This window comes from Ambystoma mexicanum, chromosome 2q (genome assembly GCF_040938575.1).
Source record: "Ambystoma mexicanum isolate Mex_15411 chromosome 2q, UKY_AmexF1_1, whole genome shotgun sequence".
NCBI lineage: Eukaryota > Metazoa > Chordata > Amphibia > Caudata > Ambystomatidae > Ambystoma > Ambystoma mexicanum.
Window position 1 is genome coordinate 60,028,218 of NC_090924.1, and position 21,026 is coordinate 60,049,243.

The window sequence follows — 21,026 nt, forward strand, 5'->3', positions numbered from 1 at the left end:
AGCATCTGAGATGTGATCCCGCTGTTTAATTCCGGTAATGACTCCCATTGCACTTTTCTGGATAACGAAGACTACTGCATTCGGATTTAGAAATTCCCACTAAAAGACTGCTTCAGTAGTCAGTTTTTGATCTGACAATGGTCCTTGCTATTGTCTCAGAATTGTCTTGAGAAATATATCTAAGTTGAGCTAGAAATTTTATGTAATAGGCCGAGAATGAAACAAGGTTGCTTACTTGTGCTTGCATAGTCAGGTTCTGTTCTAAAACAATCCCTAACGTTTTCATTTTTTTTCTTTGTCGCAATATCACACCCTGCTACTGAAAGATATATATATACATATATATAATATGCTGTGTTGACAGGCTGGGTTAAATGGGGCTTGAGCCACCCCTTTTTGGCCAAGGTGACAACATCCTTCTGCATCGGGATCCCCGTTCTAGCTGTGGGGCGCATATATATATATATATATATATATATATATATATATATATATATATATATATATATACACACACATATACACACACACATATGGGATACATTACTCACCGTAATCGTATTTCTGATGCTTGTATCTGCTTAGATTCACATGCTGTGCATAGGCCGACATCTAGTGGAAGCTGCAGGGTATTACAGTTTGTTTTTCGAAACTCGAAAATGGGCGCCGACACAGGGCGTGCCAGTAATACTATCCCTAGTGTGACGTCCACTGTACCCAACATCCCTCACGCGACTAGGAACCTCAGATTGTATTTTTTCTGACATGAGGTAGCATGAGGAGTAGCGTGAGTACAGGAAAACATTCTATAAAGAAGGTGACAAACAAGCCCCTCTGAGGCACTCTGTTGGCTAGGTGCATAGGTGGGGCTTCTGTGACCTTGCTGCAGACTCTGCACTACCTGTTACTCAGAAAGTTAATAGTTACTCACCGTAGTGACTAACGTACTCTTGGTCCATAAACCCCTTTCCTCCATACCGCATGGGCCTCCCTCGCTAGGGACGAGACACAGAACCCTTTTCACCGGAAAACATCTTGTTCCCCTTTAAATTTAGAGGCGCGCGGCCCTGTCCTGACTCCGCCCATCGGCGCCACTCCTCAGTCCTCTTTCAAGAGTCGACAATATTTAACATTGTCTAACACCAGTATTATTAGGGGGGAGGATGGTGGGACTTATGGAGGAAATGGCACTATAGATTAAGAGTATGTTAATCACTATGGTGAGTAACTATTAATTACTCTTACGTCCCTTCCCTTTTCCTCCATACTGCATGGGCGATTACAACTGAATGTAGCCCCAGGATGGAGAGGAGACCCTCCTTAAGTGAACAAGCTCCTTAGAAACACCTGTTCGAAAGCCGCGTCTGATTTAGAGCCGGCGTCCAAACAGTAGTGCTTGCAGAAAGCTGAAGGGGTGGTCCAGGTGGTCGCCCTGCTCATGACCTGCCACGGGACCTGCCACTGGAAGGCGACGGCCGTGGCTTTGGCTCTGACAGCGTGGGCATGCATGTTAAATGGAAGTGGTTTGTGCTGCCCCTTATAGGCCTCCTTGATGGCCGAAACCATCCACCTTGCTATAGAGGCCTTGGATGCCAGATAACCGGGCCTTGACACCCCGAAAAGCGCCCGACTTGCGGAAGCCCTTAGTCCTGTCCATATAGAATTTGAGTGTGTGTCTGACATCCAGACAGTGTAAGACCTTCTGAGCATCGTCCTTAGGGTCGGCAAAAAGCATAGGTAGGACTATCTCCTCATTCAGATGGAAAGGGGATACTACCTTGGGTAGGAACGTGGGGTGTGTTCTCAGGGCCACCTTATCCAAGTGAAAAGTAGTATAGGGTTCTTAAGCCACCAATGCCTTGTTCTCGCTGGCTCTGCGAGCAGAGGTGGGACCCACCAACAGAGCTGTTTTAATGGTGACCAGCCTGATGTCCGTGGATGCCATTGGCTCGAATGGTTTGTGCGCCAAGGCGCCCAACACTACATTGAGGTCCCACACAGGGTGTGGTTTCTTGATCGGAGGTTGCCGGTGTTGGAATGTAAGAGATCCGTTTGGGTTAAAATTAGTAGCCCAAAGCCAGGCAGTCCTTCTCATGTCCATGGAGATGCATATGGCCCGGCCAGAGGTGTCAATGTGAGCCACAGTGGACTCCATGTCTTGAGCCACCATTTTAGCCTCTGCCAGTTCCGCCTTGAAACGTCACTGGCTCTGAACCGGAGGTTCTGGAAGGAAGTCGGCTATGTCCGCCAAAGCCTCTGGTTAACAACTGCCAGCATGGCATACGCGTTGGATTGAAAAATATGCAATGAAGCGTTGGAATAAAGCTTCTTCCTGTACACCTCCAAGATCTTCTCCTCATTGCCTAGCAGTGCCGGGGCCGAGGTGGCCGAGGACTGTGGCTTTGAATAGAGTGACAGCAAGAGTGGATCCCCTCCATTTGCCTATACTTGGCATTTAGGTGCCGATTGACAGGCTGGTTTAAATGGGCCTTGAGCCACCCCTTTTTGGCCAAGGTGACAACGTCCTTCTGCATCGGGATCCCCGTTCTAGCTGTGGGGCATAGGGCGAGTACCCCCTCCTCTGGTTGTTCCACTTCAGGTTGAGGAAGGCCAAGTACTCTGCCAGACCTGCGAGCCGTTCGTGGAAGGCCTTGGCTGAAAATGGTGTTTCAGGGTCTTCTTCCTTGTCTGTATCCACAAGGGAGTCCGGCTGGTACGGGGCAGGTGGAGTGGTGCTGGGCACAGAGGGCTGAGGTGTGGAGACCGGAGCAAGAGGCTGCAGCGGAGGCTGGTACGGAACCGCCTGAACTGTGGGAGGAAGGGAAGCAGGAATCGAAGAAGCCGGCGTCGCCAGCAGGGGCTGAACCCAGGCCTGCGGCGCTGGAGTCATAGGAGGAATCACTATAGGCACAGGGGCCGTAGGGAGCATGTCCCGCATTACATCCCTAAGGATGGACCCCATTTGAGGAGATCTCATGAGCGTGGGGAACTTTCAAAGAACCTGTCCTCGCAGGCTAGTGGTGTGGAAGCCGGCAGGCGATATTGACTGGCTAGCGGGCCACTGCTGGGGCCAGTGCGTACTCAGTCTAGCTGTCTGCAGTGTAAACCTGCCCTGTGCTGCTGATGGGTAAGCTGTAGGGCACGTACCTGGTTGACACCAGTCCCACCTTGTAACTCGTTCACCTCCGGGAGGTATCGGATGAGCGCCCACCTGGTCTGGCGCAGCAGCCATCTTGTCAAGCTGCATCCCACGTCCCGAAGTCATGGTGCTTGGCTCACTGGGCCCGTCCTCCTCCAGGACTCTTGGCGATGGAGCATGAGGTCCATCCTTCCTGGAAAAAAGAACCTTGCGGCCCCTCAGCACTGTCACCAGAAGGGTCTGCAGAAGTCGACATGCACCGTGGAGTAGCGTGGCGCCAGAGGACTGAGTACCTGAATGATGAAAGAAGACAAAAAGAAGAAAGTATCCGGGGAAGAGCATGGTGTTACATGGCCTAAGCTAAACCCAGGAGCGCTGGTGAAATCGGCCTGTTCTCGTTGACACAGAAAAAGGGGACTGAGGAGTGGCGCCGGTGGGCGGAGTCAGGGAGCGCATCAAGAACTGACTTGCCTTTTAATATAATTGAGATTTTGAATATAAGTTATCAGAAACAGACTACCATTACCATAAGTCCGAGAATACTGGGAAGAAAAGAAGGACTGAGTAATGAGGAACACTGGAAATCAAGAGGACACGCTGCGCTGTAATGGATGGAACAAACCGGACGCTGGGAAATTTAAACCGAAGAAGCAGCTGACAGACAGACTCTGGTTGGAGAATGCTGCTTCTCTCTGTGCTGTGTGAGATAAAGTGGGGCAAGTACAGAGTCTGTGGAGCAAACCGGCTCACTGACGTAGAAGTGATGAGCAGATTGCTGAGGAGAGTATGCAGCAAGGACACCAGAAGCAGACGCAAGGCTTCTGGGCGTTGACCGGTACTAGGAAGCAACCTCCACTTCAAGTAAGCCAGGGCAGACACGGAATAGGCGAGCGGTAGCCCTGGGAAAGTAAGAATCTGAAAACCAGAAATGGCGAGCGGGAGCATAACGATATAGGGCCGCTGCAGGTTTTCAGCAGAGGAACCAACATACGCCAACAAGAACTGGTGAGCGCACCCAAGGGAAGCGGGGAAACCGGGGCATATAGGCAACGCTATCAAAACCGAATAATTCTAAATTAAATACATGAGGAAAAACAAGTAAGGAACAAGTTACTTACCTGTAATTGTTGTTCTCAAGCATGGGTCTGGCATGGATTCACATGCTCATCAATATTCCCCGTCGTCAGGCTGGGAATCTTCAGTAAAGGAAAAATCAGTTTCAGTTTCGTTTCTGAACTGTCTTTCTCCTAATAACCAATCACTGGTCTCTGGGTCATACTGCCTCCAGCCAATGACTGCCCTCTACCTAAGCCCCTCCTCTGGCAGCCATCTTCAGATTTGGTAGCACGTAAAGTGGCAGTAGGACCAAGAGAAGAGCCGTAGAGGGGTAGGAGGGGGGGTTCGCATGTGAATCCATGCCAGACCCATGCTGGAGAACAAGTTACAGGTAAGTAACTTGTTCCTTCTCCAGCATGGGGTCTGGCATGGATTCACATGCTCATGAATACAAGAATACATAGCAGTACACACATGCAAAACCACGGGAGGTGGCAAGGCTCAACATTAGGCATTTACATACAACTCAACATTAAGCATCCCATACCCCCTCACTAGGCCCACCTTCAGGCGAACAGGTAGCGCAGCACTGCCTGGCCGACTCTGGACTCCTCCCTGGAATCCTGGTCGACGAAGTAGAATCTCATGAAGGTGTGCGTCAACCTCCACGTAGCAACCCAGCAGATGTCCAGCAGGGGCACACCAGACAAGAACGCCATGGTAGCAGCGATCGCTCTGGTCGAATGGGTTCTCGGATGACCGGGCAACGGTCGGTTTGCCAACTTGTGACAGTGCATGATGCAGCCGGAGAGCCATCTGGAAATGGAATCCTTCGAGAGGGCCTTCCCTTGGTTCACAGGTCCAAAGTTCACAAACAGCTGTGAGGTCTTCCGAAAACTCTTTGTGCGGTCCACATAGAACTTCAGCGCTCTAGCCACATCTAGCCAATGCAAAGTCCTCTCGGCCGGAGATGAAGGCGACGGTAAGAAAACAGGTAACACCAAGGGCTCGTTGAGATGTAAGTCGGACGGCACCTTGGGCATGAAGGAGGGGTGCGTCCTCAGCACTACCCTCGTCTTGTGGAATGTCAGGTAGGGTGGTGTGCAGGAGAGGGCCTGGATCTCTCCCACTCGTCGTGCGCAGGTGATGGCCACAAGAAACGCTGTCTTCCACGACACGAACTTCAATGGTGCCGAATGCAGAGGCTCGAATGGCGGCCCCATGAGCCTGCCCAGCACCACGTTGAGCCCCCACGCCGGGGCAGGAGCCTTCATAGACGGGAATGATCGGAACAGTCCCTTCATAAATTCCTTCACCAGGCGATGAGACCACAGAGATGATCGCCCCAGCGTCCTGGTGTAGCGGGAAATCGCTGCCAGATGTATCTTGATGGAGGCATGAGCTATCCCTGCCTTGGCCAGCGACAGTAGGTATGGCAGCACTTGAGGGGCCGTAATCCGCAGAGGGTTTATCTTCTGTGCACGGCACCAGACAGAGAACCTCTTCCATTTGTGCCCATAGCACTTGAGAGTTGGGGACGCCCTAGCCTTTGCAAGTACCTCCTTGCAGTCCGCCGGGATATCGTATCCTCCAAACTCTATTGGCGCAAGAGCCAGGCCTGCAAGTTCAGTAACCCCGGGTCGTGGTCGAAGATGGCGCCTCCTTCTCTGGCGAGGAGGTCTGCGTCCGTCGGCAGTTAGACTAGGGGGGCCGACATGTCCAGAAAGTCCGGATCATCCTGCATCGGGACCGTCTGAGTTGGTTGATGAGTCGCAGCAGCAACGGTAGGAACGCATACAGGAACAGGCCGTCCCAGGGGAATGAGAAGGCATCGCCCATGCTCCCCAGCTGGGGAAACCTGCTGGCGAACCTCCGGCAATTGGTGTTCTCTGCCATCGCGAATAGGTCGATCTGGGGATTGCCCCATCGTAGGAAAAGTAGATCCACTTGATCCTGACGCAGTTCCCACTTGTGGCACAAGCGCAGCTCCCCGCTGAGCGAGTCGGCGATGGTGTTCTTTATTCCTGCCAGATGGAAGGGTACCAGAAACATCCCTTGGGCGATGGCCCAGTGCCACAGATCCTGTGCTTCCTTGGAAAGGGCTGGGGATCTGGTGCCTCCCTGCTTCTGGATGTAGAACATCGTGGTGGTGTTGTCGGTGAAGATCCTTACCACCTTGCCCTTGAGGGACAGGAGGAACGACCTGAGGGCCCAGAACACAGCTCGGCGCTCCAGGACATTGATGTGTAGTGACCTCTGCTCCGGGAGCCAAAAGGCCTCTTGCGTGGAGATCTCCGGTGTGCACCCCCCCATCCCTCCAGTGAGGCGTCCGTCGTCTCCGTCTCCTGATGTGCCGGGGTCTGGAAGTCCATACCTGCCGCCAGATGCGCGCGGGTGCCTCACCACCGGATTGCTTGGCAGAAGGTCTCATTAAGCAAGATCATGTCTTTGAAGCTGCTCTTCGCCTGCATCCAACGGCCATCGAGGAACTCTTGTAGTGGACGCATCCGCAACCTGCACAGGTGCACAAGGTAGATGCACGAGGACATCATGCTGAGCAGGGACTTGATGGACCTCACCCTGGTCACGTCCATGGTCGACAGTTGTTGCACCTTTCCCAGGATGGCCTTCATCCTTTGCTCCGACGGAGAGGCCAATCGCACCACTGTGTCGAGCATGGCTCCCAGGAACAGGGCGACTTGCGACGGCCCTAAGTGGGATTTCGCGAAGTTGATCGAGAATCCCAGCTCTGTGAGCAGTTGGATGGTCTTCGCAGTGTGCCCTCTCTTGTCTTTGCTCGGATGAGCCAATCGTCCAGGTAGGGGTAGACGTAGATCCCCTGCAGGCGCAGCCGCGCCGCCACTGGTGCTAGGCACTTGGTGAATACCCTGGGTGCCGACTTTAATCCGAAGGGGAGAGCCTTGAACTGATAATGTCGCCCTTGGACTACGAATCTCAGGAACTTTCAATGTCCTTTTAGAATGGGGATGTGAAAGTAGGCATCCTCCAAGTCCAGTGACGATAGGAAGTCGCCTTCCTCCAGCTGTACCAGCACGTGCTGGAGGGTGACCGACCGGAACTTCTGGGACTTGATGTACTTGTTTAGACGACGAAGGTCCAGGATGGGCCGCCAGCCGCCGGTCTTCTTCCTTACGAGGAAGTATCATGAGTTACACTCCGGAGCCCCACAGCCTCTTTGGGACGAGCTCGATGGCTCCTTTCTTCAGCATCACTCTTACTTCCAGCAGCAGTTGAGGGACGTGGTTTTCCTTCCTGGCCACGGGTGGAACGCGGGAGCACTTCTTTAGAAACTCGAGAGTGTCCGCGGGCCAGGGTATACAGCACCCATCGGTCGGTGGAGATGGACTCCCACACGCTGACGAACTTCGCCAGCCAGCCTCTCACTGGGTGTTCAGGTGGGGGCCCGACGCTACATCTGGTTCAGTCCTGCTTGGCAGCGGCCTTGCCGCCTTGGCGATGACGATGAGATCCTCCTGACTTGTCGGGTCCTCTGTAGGCCTCCTGCGATGAGGAGCGGGCCGCCTTGCGGTACGTCGAGGAGCCGCCGCCGAATCTTTTGGAGGCACCTTGCTTGCCTCCGGAGTTCCGGAAGGGCAGCCGTCATCGTTGAAGAACCCCCAAGGCCCGAGCCGTCTGTGTCGGCCTTGATGGCCTGCAGTGACTCGTCCACAGTCTTCCCAAACAGATTGTTCCCGTCGAAGGGCATGTCTAGAACCCTGGGCTGCACGTCTTGGCGGAAATCGGTTGCCTTGAGCCAACCGCGCCGGCGAAGGCAAACACAGTTGCCCATCTGGCGAAAGCGGTGTCAGAAATGTCCATGGCCACCGTTATGGCGTGGTCCGACGCCACCTCGCCTTCCTGTAGGATTCTCAAGGGCCTCAGCCCTCTTATCGTCCGGGAGGAAGTCTAGCATGGGAGCGATCTTAAACCACAGCTCCCTGTCGTAGCGAGCCACAATCGCGAGGGCGTTGGCCACTTTAATAGTTGTCGCCGCCGATGAGATGACTCGGCGTCCCATGGCGTCCAGTTCCTTCCCCTCGCCGTCTGGCAAGGACATTGAAGTTGAAGCCGTCGCCCCCACCGCTTTCTTCTTGGCCGCCGCGGAGACAACTGAATCGAGGACGGCTGTGCCCTGAGGCACATAGGGGCGGAGTCCGGGACCCGGTACTTCTTCTCGTACCGGTCTCTCTTAGCAGGAGCCTTGGACGGGTTCTTCAGGAGTGCCAGCCCCTCGTCCCAGATGTCGTCCAGTAACGGGACTGCAAGGACAGTCTTCTTTCTTGGCCTCCCGCCGTTGGTATAGGAAGCCCTCCTTCTGTTCTTCGGGGCAGAGCTGGAAGAGCTCAGATTCCCTGGCGATCATGGCGTGGAAGGAGCCAATTTCGTCAGGGGGAGGCCCGAGCGGGAGGTGATGTGAGGTCCATTCCATCGTCACCGCCGCAGTCGTCCGTCCCCGCTGTCTCCGTTCCCGTCTCATCCCTCGGTGGAGGGGAAGGAGGTGAAGGCTGGAAAGGAGGGGGGTGGATTCGCTTCCGCTTGCTTGGTGGGCTTCCCGATGGTCCAGGCTCCGCTGGATCGTCCGCTGGGGGTAAGGGAAACTTTGTCCTTATCTCCGTACACAAGGCCTGAATAGCCATCAAGATCGCTCCTGAGTTGTCTTGTGGCACAGACACCGGTTGCGACGGGAGCGATGGTTGGGGAGTAGGATCCTCTCTCCTCCACGGCCTGCGGCTCCTCGTCGGCACCACCGTCGCTTTCTTAGTCTGCCTCGTCGGGATCCCTCCCGTAGGACCGGACCTCCTCAAACTTCTTGTCCAGGATGTTTGCGACGCCAGCCAGCTCATCCTCAGAGGTGGTATCTGTGTCCATAATGGCTACCGCCCCCCCCCCTTCTCCACCTGGGGTTTCACGGGGGTCTTATCAATAGGCTGAAAAGAGGATTCCCTCCGTGGTGGTAGTGAAACTCTAGGCCCAGAGGTCATCTCCACTGGGATAGCCTCTGCAGGCTTCGCCGGGGCTGCCGCGACTCCCTCAATCGAGGCCTCAGCCGGGTGAATCAAGGCCTTCGCAACTTTGGGCGTGCCTGAGGCTTTCACCTTGGGGGGAGGGTCGCTGCCTCGCTCCCCCCTCGGCTGCAGCCGTCGGAAATCGACCGGGGCTTACCCGGGTTCTCCGACTACCTTTTCCCCGAGCCAGAGCGTTGGCTCGTGGTTGATGGCGTCTGTGACATAGCGCCCTGCCTGGCAGCCAAAGAGCCTGACCCATCGGCGCTCCCGGTGCCCACGGACTCGCTGTGCTTTGCCTTCTGTTGGGCCCCCGTCGGCGGAGCGCCCTCAAAGGTCTTAGAAGACCGCTCTGACTTCTTCTCACCTGCTGCTGGGCTCTTCTCCTCCAGCAAGTTGCTGAGTCGAGTACGATGATCCTTCATTGTACGTTCAGACATATTCTTACAAAACGCACAGTCCTTCTCCACGTGCGATTTGTCGTCGTGAAGGCAGTAGAGGCACCGAGAGTGCTCATCTTCCTTGAAGACATTTTGTAATCCGCATCGAGGGCAGCTCGTGAAAAGCTTGGATCCTGGCGTCGTGTTTCCTTTGTCCTGGGCCATGTCCACGCAGGGTAGGCCTCAAAGATCTTCAGGAATCCTCCAAGAAGCGAAACTCGACGGAAACTCACCCTTGAGGGGCGTAGAAAATTCCGAAACGGGTCCCTGTTGATCGGAAGTAGTCTCGGTGGAGTTTGAGGCTCGAATGACCAAAAAATGAGAGTAAACTCTTTGAAAAATCGCAAAACGCAGTAAAAGCTCGAGAGCTATAGCACGAGGACTCCCAACACTTGAACGTGCGGTAAAAATCTGAAGATGGCTGCCAGAGGAGGGGCTTAGGTAGAGGGCAGTCATTGGCTGGGGGCAGTATGACACAGAGACCAGTGATATGTTATTAGGAGAAAGACAGTTCAGAAACTAAACTGAAACTGATTTTTTCTTTACCGAGGATTCCCAGCCTGACGACGAGGAATATTCATGAGCATGTGAATCCATGTCAGACCCCATGCTGGAGAAATGAATATCTTGTAAAAAAGGCAAAGTGGAATAAGCATTAGAGACATACACCCGCAAATGTGAAAGCGGTACACCTGCAAGAGAAGCCCTGGCAGGATTGTATATTGGGCAGATTCAAGGGAAGACCAACAAGTATGAGAGACTATGAAGTTTGTGAGTGTGCACAGAGCACACACGAGAAAAACCCTTGCAGGAGGGTATAGCAGGAGTATGCAGGTCGGAAGTGTTGTTAGAGAGAATTCTCATTCTATGGCTAATTTCCCTTACCTATATAGTCCCCCAGCAGCTTTGCTGGATTTGAAGGGTTTGTTTCTTTTCTCCTGCTAAGAGCGAGACTCTTTTTCCCACTCTCAGGCCTTTTTTCTAGGTGTGTTCAAGGCTTTTTTGTGTTTAATGTCTATGGGGTTTTTCTCACCTCCATAGGAACCATCTTTGTTCACATGTGTTACACAGCACCCTCAGTGCAGTGACACAGGGATGTCGTAGCGACCCCCAAACAGACTCCGTACACCCTGGGACTGACTATTGTCTCCCAGGGCATGTAAAGTCACAATTGACTTTACTAGTCAATGTTTATTAAATAAACCAGTACAACCCATCTTACTATGGAGGTACTGGAAAGGGTTAATAATTTTTCCCTTATGTTCATTTTCGAGAGGGTACCGTACTGTCCCCCTCTATCTCAAATGTTTCTGGTTGGTGGCAGTGGTTACTACCATAAATATTCAACCGTGAATATTTCCCTATGGGAATTTTCCATTGATTCGAGGCTACCACTTTTTCTGACAGCCTCTAACATACCGCTGGTAAAAAAAAAAAAAAATTAAATAAAAATGTTGCTCCGGTAGGTTTTATTTGCCAGAACTTTAATATAACTTCTTTCTTGTGTCCTTCTCTAAACTCCTAACCCAGGTCGGGGATCCTTTGTTCGTCCGTTTGGCGGGCCTCTGCCAAGAAGCCCTCCTTTCGGCGCCACGGAGTCTGGGGTGGGTCCATTGTGTGGGGGGGAGAGGGCAGGGGGGGGAGAGTAGGACCCCTGGACAGGGTTGCCTCTGCCACCCATGTCGCACTCTATCCTGATAGGCTGGAGGGTCTTCCGCCAAGATGACCACTCCACTGTGTGAGTGACAGCTAGGCTGTATGAATGGGGATCTTTTTGCATAAAAGCAGAGTCCTGAGGACTGGAAGAGCAAGACGTCGCCACTGGAACTAAGAAACCGAAGAGGAGAGAAGCCAAAGACCCCTGCAACGACTGAACCACCGGTGAAGCCCTGCTGCAGCGTCTCACCCCTTTTCTCCACACGACGAGAGAAGATCTTCATCTGCAAGAGCCTTCCTCCCTTGAGCTGGTGGGACCAACCAGTTTGCCAATCGCCTTCCCGGACCTGCCTTGGTCGAATCACGAGTACCCTGTACTCGGAGGCTGGAGAGCCAGGCACCAGTCCACCCGGACCGCGATTTAAAGGAGCGTACCTTTTATTTGTCGGGCAGCACCGCAGCTGGTTTCATCCCTGGTTAGTGCAGTAACTCGAACCTTCCTCCACGACGAGAGCCTCTCTTTCCTCTGCTGGATCCCCCGAGCTGCAGGAACTACCAGGAACAACCGCCACCGCAGGAGCCACTTCTTCATTGTAAAAGTATATTGTTCCGCCCGGCCACCCTTTCTTCGCAGTAGCTCCAAAGGTGTTTTAAATCCTTTACCTACCTGTTGGGTTGGCCGTCCCTCTCTCTTAACATTGTCTTTCACCTTCTGCATCCACCTTTCCAAAATCGTTGACCAAAGACCTGACTGCAGCTACAAGAACATTTTGCTCCTGGGCCCTTGCCCTGTACCACTGACTCTGGCACATGCCTACTGACTCTGGCTACATTTGTTAGAACTGCTTTCTTTAGATTGCTTCTCAACTAGAACTGTGTTGGTGCACCTACTTCTTATAACTACCCTTTTTAAAACTTGTGAAATGCCATTTTGCTCAGTTTTCATTTAAGTATTTCCTATACTGATGCACTGTCTTGCTTAAAATGGTTCACAAACTCATGGGAAGTGTTGCTAGGGTGTGTTAGAAGCTATTTCTGAATAACCTGTGAGTTCCCTCCCTTGTGAGAAATTGATAGAGTATCCCTTGTGTGTAGTTTTCACTGTGCCGTTTTGCTCAGTTTTTACTCTGGTTCACTTGGGAGTGTGTATATTTTTCTTTGACTTATTTTAACTTGCTTGATGACTGTGATACATTTGTTTTATTAGAAGTGTATGAAATAAATATATATTGACTTTTTAATACAAAGCTTTGGTCAGTGTTTCCTTGTGCCATAGTACTGTAGGCCTATTGTGTAAACCCTGAATACTGCTCATCTCCCTCTTGAGATAAGTCTGACTGCTCAGCCACAGCTACCAACCAGATCTTCGTGGTACAGACTGATACCAAAGGGGATGTATTGCTCTCACCTGTAGTCCTAATCTTCTGTAGTGCTCCCTAAGGGAACTGCACAGGATTCTGCCTAAAAAGTGTTTTTCATATAAGAAAGACCTGGCAGGAAAGCATACCGGGCATCATCAAGTTGAACAGTGAGTAATATACAGTACCCAAGGAAGCCCTGATAAGGATATACCAGGAATAGCAAAAGGCTGTGGATACATATTAAAGAGGAGAGAAAACCTGGCAGGCGAGTACACCGGTTATCCTAACACGATACAGACTAACAGCCCATGTTGTTGATGAAGAGAAAAATAAGGAACTGATATTCTTGAATATGCAAAAAAAAAATTAAAAAAAAAAAAAAAAAAAAAGAGTGAAGAGAAATCTAGGGGGAAGAGAATCACCCTCTGGAATAAAGAACTATATCATTCTGGAACTTGTGTGGAGTCAAGCATTTCCTTTTTGAACATTTGTACACTATTGAAGGCCAAAGATATTTTCCCTTTTCAACTTCAGAGTTGATTTTTAGAGCGTGATGGCCAGAATAGTACTTTGGACACAGGACGGTTTTGCTTTCGACATTGACAGACCCTTAGTTTTGGTTTCAGGGACAGAGGTATTTTACAACCCCTTTTTATTTTAATAAAATTAATTGATCGAAACCGGGAACTCCTTGTGTACGAGTATCATTCTTGGGTCCTCACATTCCCCATAACAATAAGCAAAAGGCAAGTGAAGTCAAGCCGAAGGCTTTACTTCTCTTCAAAATGTCATATCAGGTTCAAAATGGTAGCAAAAGCAAAGGGAGTCCCACAGGACCAATGAAGGTAAAGTTGGAAAAATAAAAAATGTTTCATTTTATTCACTTACGGATGCTCTAAAATGGGTGATTGGAGGTAGTGTTTGCTCCCCTCTCTTCCGAAATAGAAGCAACTTTAGGCAGAGTGCTGGTTCAAACCTCAGTGTCCAGCTTTTTCTTTGACTAATGAACCAGGACCCCCGATTTACTCTTATAGGCTCAACCGGCTTACGCTCTTGAGAGTTTGAGAGCTCCAGCACACCCCTGTATTGAAGTGTCAAGAGTAGGGGGGTATGTACCTCGGCATATGTCCCTTGGCGAGACTGTGGCTAAATTTAAGCAAAAGCTTCAGTTCTACTATGGAAGGATCCTATTTTGCAGGGGTAGTACTTTTTCCTTTTCTCTGAGAGTACATGAGGTGACCAATCACTTTGTGTGGCTAGCTGTGGAGTTTCTTCAGTGCTGACCGTGCTAGACATAATAGGCGGATAGGTCTCCCTGGTTCTCCAAATCAACCCCGATTTTTCACCACTACTAAAGTGGGTGCAAGGATTGGGCATCACCTATGGTGGATATGGTATTTAAGGTATCTCATGGTTGCCAGGTGATTTCTCCATGGACCAACCTGATGTGTACTCTTTGCAGACGGGGTAAAAAACGATAGTTTTCTTTTTAGAAAACCTCTGCCGAATTCTGTTCAGGGGCAGAGGTCATCCCCGGTCCTCAAATACTTCACCGCTTGAGGTGGAAAGCCCATCCTGCGCCAGTTCGGCATACATAGTGTGGGACACAGTGTTTGACTCTGCACTTTCCTTCGGTGTGGTTCCCTGTAAGGCAGTTATACTCTGTTGTCCTTCCAAGGAAACTTCGCGTTGCATTCAGGGCAGAATTTAAAAGGAATATTTTTCATAAGCATACCCACAGTGGAGGCTAGCCGAAAGTGTAAGTGTGTGGGGGAATTAAAGGGATTCTAATGTCACAGGAAGATATCGAATCTCCCACACTCTCCCTACTCTATGCCTATTGGTGGTTGTATAACTTCATCAATTGACATCGGTCTGATGACTCGCTGGCCACTTCTTTGCATCCGAACAATTAGATTTTTAATGATATCCAAAGAAGCGTTTGTATGGCATCAAGTCAAAATGTTTTGGATCCACCACACTCATGCGCAAAGCCATTGCTGATTTAAAAACCATCTGAGGAGGTCAACGCTCGAGGGATACATTACATTTTGCCCTTTTCATGGACTGGGCCAGATTAAAACAGAAGAGCAGGTGCAGGTGACACTTGGAAACAGTGGAGAGTCGGGCACGTCTGCCCCATTTCAGAAACGTGCACAGTTTGTGGTCAATGGTGCAGTTTTTGAAAGTAATGGATGAGAAAAAAGGACGCTATGTAGTCTCAAGTCCATGAAAGAGGTTTCAGTACTTCTCCCCAGTGTTCTGTTCATAAGCAAGAGTACTCGGGTAAAGTCAGCAAAACACAGAATCAGGGTTATGGAGCTACTTCCAACATGGAAGCTGGATGGGAATATTGGCTGTGTTGCTCTACTATTTTTTAAGCATTTTAGATAGGTTTATTGGATATTTACCTCTCAACTGCAATACGGAATTTAGTGCAGTGAGGTACGAATCGCATTCTAAAATCTTTGCTGGGCACTCCCCATTTCAAATGAGTAGATGGACTAAATCTAAAAAGGCAACAAGTTGAGCAGTAGACTTGTAAATTATTCCAATAAATTACAGCCCTGAAAAAGAATCAAACATTATTTTCGGGCTGAGAAATCTCAACTTTGCTGAATTCATCATACTTTAGAATACTCGAATAATAAAGAAGCACAATTGTGAAAAAGAGCAGAACTACTCCACCAACATTTTGACTATTTTAAAACAAACTAGATTCAATTCATAGGACTACTTTCCACAAAGTGCATTTTTTTTCACTACAGTGCATCCTTTGATTCCTCAAAAACAGACAGTACTTGTAAAAGGAAGGGTACCTAAAGTATTTAATTGCCGCAATGATTGAGCGGTGAAATTCTCACACTACGCTAGGAATCACTGTTTGGGTAGTATCCATATATGACTGAAAGGTTAAGCTGCATTGATGCAAAGAAGGTATTTATTGAGTTCTAGCATCTCTCCCGATGATGCATACAAATAATATAGAAGTCGGGCTTCATACCCAGCAAGTTAAAATGGTCACTCTGGAGTTGCAACCCTACTGCACATTGCATAACAAATCTATTCCTGAAAAAATAAATTACTTACGGCTCTGGGTCTAGCATGTCATTTTTCTTTTTTTCACACTGATCTTTGGAGATTGTCCTGTAGATGAATAAAACAAGTATTTAAAATGGCACAGATACTTCTTTGCAGGTTTTGAAATGCCAATACAATGGTGTGAACTAAGCACAAACAACCAATGACAAATATTTCGTTTTTCAGATGAATCTGTGACCATTGCAGTCTTTAATAATCTGAAACATGATCACTGCACGGTATTTGGTAGCCTGAGCATAATGAATACCAAAGCCAAAGATATACCATGAGAACAAACATTTGAATACAGGGCACACAAAAGGGAACATTGTTAAAGTAGGTAAAGTAGAGGTAAGAATATGACTCGGCAAACACCAGAGAGGCACGATCATTCTTGAGCAAAACAGGTCTTTCTAAAGTTAGCGAGGGAACCACTACTAGAGCTTGCTCTCAGCTCTATTGTATAGGGTGTCAGGGCACACATATTCAGGTAAACTGGAATCTAAGCTTCCTAGCAGTAGGGGAAGTTGAGTAAGGTCAACACTTAGGAGGGGAACAGGGAAGACAGTTCTGCTGCGCAACAGTTTGAATAAAAGAAACGGCTAGACAAAAAGGTTCCTACGGAAACAAGATCTTTATCAATCATTATGTACAAAGAGAAAATATTTTGTTGGACTAAGCTACACGGCGCAGCATTGCCCAAAACACGTGCCTTCTGACAAGCATTCTAATACGTTGTTTTTGCCCTCCTAAATTTGGTATCTTGTTTGGTTTTTTTTCTTGCCTTTGGGTCTGCGATCTTATTTATGTATTTGTGCACAAATGCTCACAAATGTGGTGTTGGATGACAAATGTGGCATGACTAACACACCTCAAATAAACATTGAAGTTTGGTGGATGCCTTAGCTATAGTGAAGAATTAGCAACTAACCATAGTGAGGATCACACAATGCCTGTGGTTCATAAGAGGGAAAGGATTTGAAAGAATGGCAGTTCTAACGAATGGAACATGGCATGGGCTTCACATGAGACTATAGAAAATAAGTAATGGTGTTGGCTCAAATAACCTTTATCCCCCCACCCCTTAATCCAAAGGAAACCAGATTCACAATAGTAGCAATAAATCAGTGGTACAAGATTTCTTCAGTAGAGTTTGACCCATGAAGCCCTACCTCCACTTAACAATTGATTGCCCAAACATGGCGCTTCTTCACAACCAGTAGAGTAAAAGAAAAGATGATATGAGACGTCAAACCACCATAAATAGAATGTTTTGGTAAAGGATTACTTCAAGATAAAGACCATTTCTGTTGGAGTGAATGACTACCTTTACCGGAATGTTATTCAGTAACAGCCAAATAAACAAACCTGCATAATAGTTGAAGTAAAAGCAATCAAGTGGATGGAAGATCTCTAGTGCCAGTGCGGGATGTAAAGACCATTTACAGAGAAGGATGGAAATCTTTAAATTATCCCTCTTTGTTAGAAAATTGGTGGAGGCATTTGTGAATGGTGGCAGACATCACATTAAGGGCATCAGGCCCTGGCATTGAGATTCCAGGAGGCCTAATATTACATTACTGAGGCGACACTGGGATCGCGTGGCTCAGCGTGTACTATACAGCCGCTGCCCGCCCAGGTGCAGATTATTGAGAATCACGGCACAGGCAGACACAGCGTTGGAGCGAGGCTGCCAGGGAAAGCAGTGGCAAGCAACAGAGGACAGGGTGGCCCCGGGCCATACAGTGGTGACAACGGGAAGCTTTGGTGCATTACGGCATACTACACATCGCCCAGGCAGCTTTATGGGGGTCCCGGACTAAGTTAAGTGCTTGCGCTGCATAATCATTGTATTTCATGATTTTCCTTTTTTCATTAATGGACGTGCGGCCAACAGCTACGTGTTGTTGACCTACATTGTGTTCAGTTACGGATCACGAAAATGGAACAGGTTACTTACCTTTAACTGTTGTTCTCCATCATGGGTCTGGCAGGGATTCACATGCTCATGAATATTCCCTGTCAGGCCGGGAATCCTCTGTAAAAGAAAAAAACAGTTTCATTTTCACTTATAAACTGTCTTTCTGCTATAAACCAATCACTGAGCTCTGGGTCATACTGCCCCCAGCCAATGACTGCCCTCTCTCTAAGCCCCTCTTCTGGCAGCCATCTTCTGATTAGGTAGCATGTAAAGTGGCAATATGACCAAGAAAAACCGCAGAGGGGCAGGAGGGAGGGGTTGCATGCAAATCCATGCCAGGCCCATGCTAGAGAACAACATTTACAGTAAGTAAGTTGTAACTTCTCCAGCATGGTGTCTGACATGGATTCAAATGCTCATGAATAAAGAATACATAGCAGTACATACATAAACAACCCGGGAGGTGGCAAGGCGCAACAGAAGCAATTACTCTTACCTTCTCACCAGGCTCACCTTCAAACGAGTTGGTTGCGCAGCACTGCTTGGCCGCCCCTGGACTCTTTCTGGAATCTGTCGAGGCAGTAACATTTTGTGAAGGTGTGGGTATACCTCAACGTAGCAGCCCTGCATATTTCCAGCAGGGGCACACAAGACAGGAACACCGTCTTCGCAGCGATCGCTCTGGTAGAATGGGCTCTCGGACAGCCAGGCAGCGGTTGGTTTGCCAACTGGTGACAACGAGAGATGCAGCGGAGAGCCACCTGGAGATGGAAGCCTTGGATAAGGCCTTCCCATGATTCACAGGACCAAAGGTCACAAAAAGTTGAGATGTCTTCCTGAAACTATTTGTGCGGGCCACATAGAACTTCAGAGCACGCGTCACATCCAGCGAGTGCAGAGTCCTTTCAGCCGGCAACAAAGGCTTCTGAAGAAAAAAAAAAAAACAGGCATCACCAAAGGTTCATTGAGATGGAATTTAGACTGAACCTTCCTCATAAAGGAGGGGAGCATCCACAGCACCACCACTGAATCGTGCAAAGTCAGATAAGGCTGCTTGCAGGACAGGGCCTGGATCTCACCTACTCTCCTGACAGAGGCGATAGCCACAAGGAAAGCAGTCTCCCACGAAAGGTACTTGAGAGAGGCTTGATGCATTGGCTCGAATGGGGCCCCCACGAGCCTGGTCAGAACCACGTTGAATGCCCACGCCGGAGCCTTCACCGACAGGAACATCTAAAGAGTCCCTTAAGGAACTTCTTGACTAGACGACGAGACCAAATAGAAGACAGTCCCGGAGAACTAGTGTAGCGGGAGATAGCCGCCAGATGCACTTTGATGGAGGCGTGCGCCAGCCCCGCCTTAGCCAAACATAACAAGTATGCAAGGATCTGAAGGGCAGTGGCCCTCATCAGGTTGATCTTCTGCAATCTGCACCAAGTCGCGAACTGCTTCCACTTGTGCCCATAGCATTTAAAAGTCGACGATGCTCTGGTCCTGGCAAGGACCTCCCTGCATTCCACCTGCAGCTCGTACCCACCAAACTAAGGCTGCAGGAGCCAGGCCTTCAGGTTCAGCGAGCCTGGGTCGTGGTGCAGGATTGCACCTCTTTCTGTAGCGAGCAGATCCGCAACCACTGGTACACTGACTGGAGGTTGCATCGACAGGCTGAGAAGGTCCGGTTACCAGATATGCCCTGGCCACGCCGGGGCGACGAGGATTATCTTGCACCGGCACCGTTTGAGTTGACGGATTACACGTAGTAGCAGAGGCAACGGCAGGAACGCGTAGAGGAACAGACCCCCACCCACGCCAAGGATGGTGGAACCTGCTGGTGAATCTCCAGCACTTGGTGTTCGCTGCCGTCGCAAATAGATCGATCGGGGGTCTTCCCCACCAGAGGAAAAGGTTGTCCACTTTCCACTTGATCGTGTGGAGTTCCCACTCGTGAGAATCGGCTACAGTGTTTTTGACTCCCGCCAGGTGAAACAGAATGAGACACATCCCATGGGAGACGGCCCAGTGCCACAACTCCTGCGCGGGGATCTGGTGTCCCCCTGCTTCCTGATGTAAAACATTGTGGTGGTATTGTCTGTGAAGAACCTCACCCCTTTGCCCTTGAGGGACGTAAGGAATGAATTGAGGGCCGAATAACACTGATTGCAGTTCCAGGACATTGATGTGTAGCTCCTCCTCCTCCGGTAGCCACATGCCTCTGGCGTGGAGACGTCCGGTGTGGGCTGCCCAGCCCTCCAGGGAAGCGTTCGTGAAGACAATCTCCTGGTATGGGGGGTCTCTGGAAGTCTGTGCCTCCGGAGATGTTGGAGCGCATGCCCCACCACCTTATTGCGCGACGGAACTCCTCGTCAAGCACAATCCTGTCCTTGAAGCTTCCGGACACCTGGATCCAGTGGGCGTCCAGGAATTCCTGGAGCGGTCGCATCCGCAACCTGCACAGCCTGATCAAGTAGATACACAATGACACGCTGAGCAGCGACTTGATGGTCCTTACTGTGGCGATCTTCAGTGCTAACAGCCGTTGCACCTTGCCCAAAATGGCCGCCATTGTCTCAGAGGGGGGCCCCCAGGCAGGATACCGTGATGAGCCTGCACCCCAGGACAGCGTGTCCAATGATGGAGTCAAGCAGGACTTTGGATAGTTCACGGAGAACCCCAGATCCGTCAGCAGCCGGATGGTCCTCTCTGTGTGATCGACAGCGATGTCCTTTGGCTTGGCCAGGATGAGCCAGTCGTCGAGGTATGGGTACACATGAATTCCCTGGAGGCGCAGATGGGCCGCCACAGGAGCCAGGCACTTTGTAAAGACTCTGGGTGCCGACTTCAGTCGGAAGGGGAGAGCCTTGATCTGGTAGCGCTTCCTGTTCGGGAGAATTCTCAGAAATGTGCTAATTCCTCTCTACCTTAGAGATCCCCAGCAACTTTGCTGGATTTTGAGGACTTGTATTTTTAACCTGGAGAGAGCGAGACCCTTTTTCCCACTCTCTCATGTATTTTTGTTATGATTTGAACACTTTTTCTTTTGGTTGTGGAGTCTGACAAACGCCATAGGCATCATCTTTTACTTTGCGTCACACAGCACCTTCAGTGCAGTGGCACAGGGAAGTCTTTCAGATTTACCAAAGGCTTAAATACCTTCTCTTGGATAAACTACTGTTTCCAAGAGCAGTGAAGTGAAATTGACTACTTACATTTGTAACTTTCTAGACCCAGCACACAGTATCTTACAATAGGGTGCTGGAGGGGCTACTTAGTATCCCCTTTGTCTAGCTTCTCATGTAACATTTTTATGTTACCCTTTCCTCGATGAATGGCTGGTGGCAGTGGTTTACT

General features: G+C 49.8%; 1 protein-coding gene across 3 annotated transcripts in view; it reads right to left on the minus strand.

Moving 5' to 3' along the window:
- CREBBP (CREB binding protein) overlaps positions 1-21,026 on the minus strand; it is a 2,841,012-nt gene that overhangs the window by 791,129 nt on the left and 2,028,857 nt on the right. For all 3 annotated transcript variants that reach the window (XM_069646824.1, XM_069646825.1, XM_069646823.1), the window contains one exon: positions 15,767-15,823. In XM_069646824.1, the coding sequence (XP_069502925.1) occupies positions 15,767-15,823 (57 nt within the window). The remainder of the gene's footprint in view (positions 1-15,766; positions 15,824-21,026) is intronic.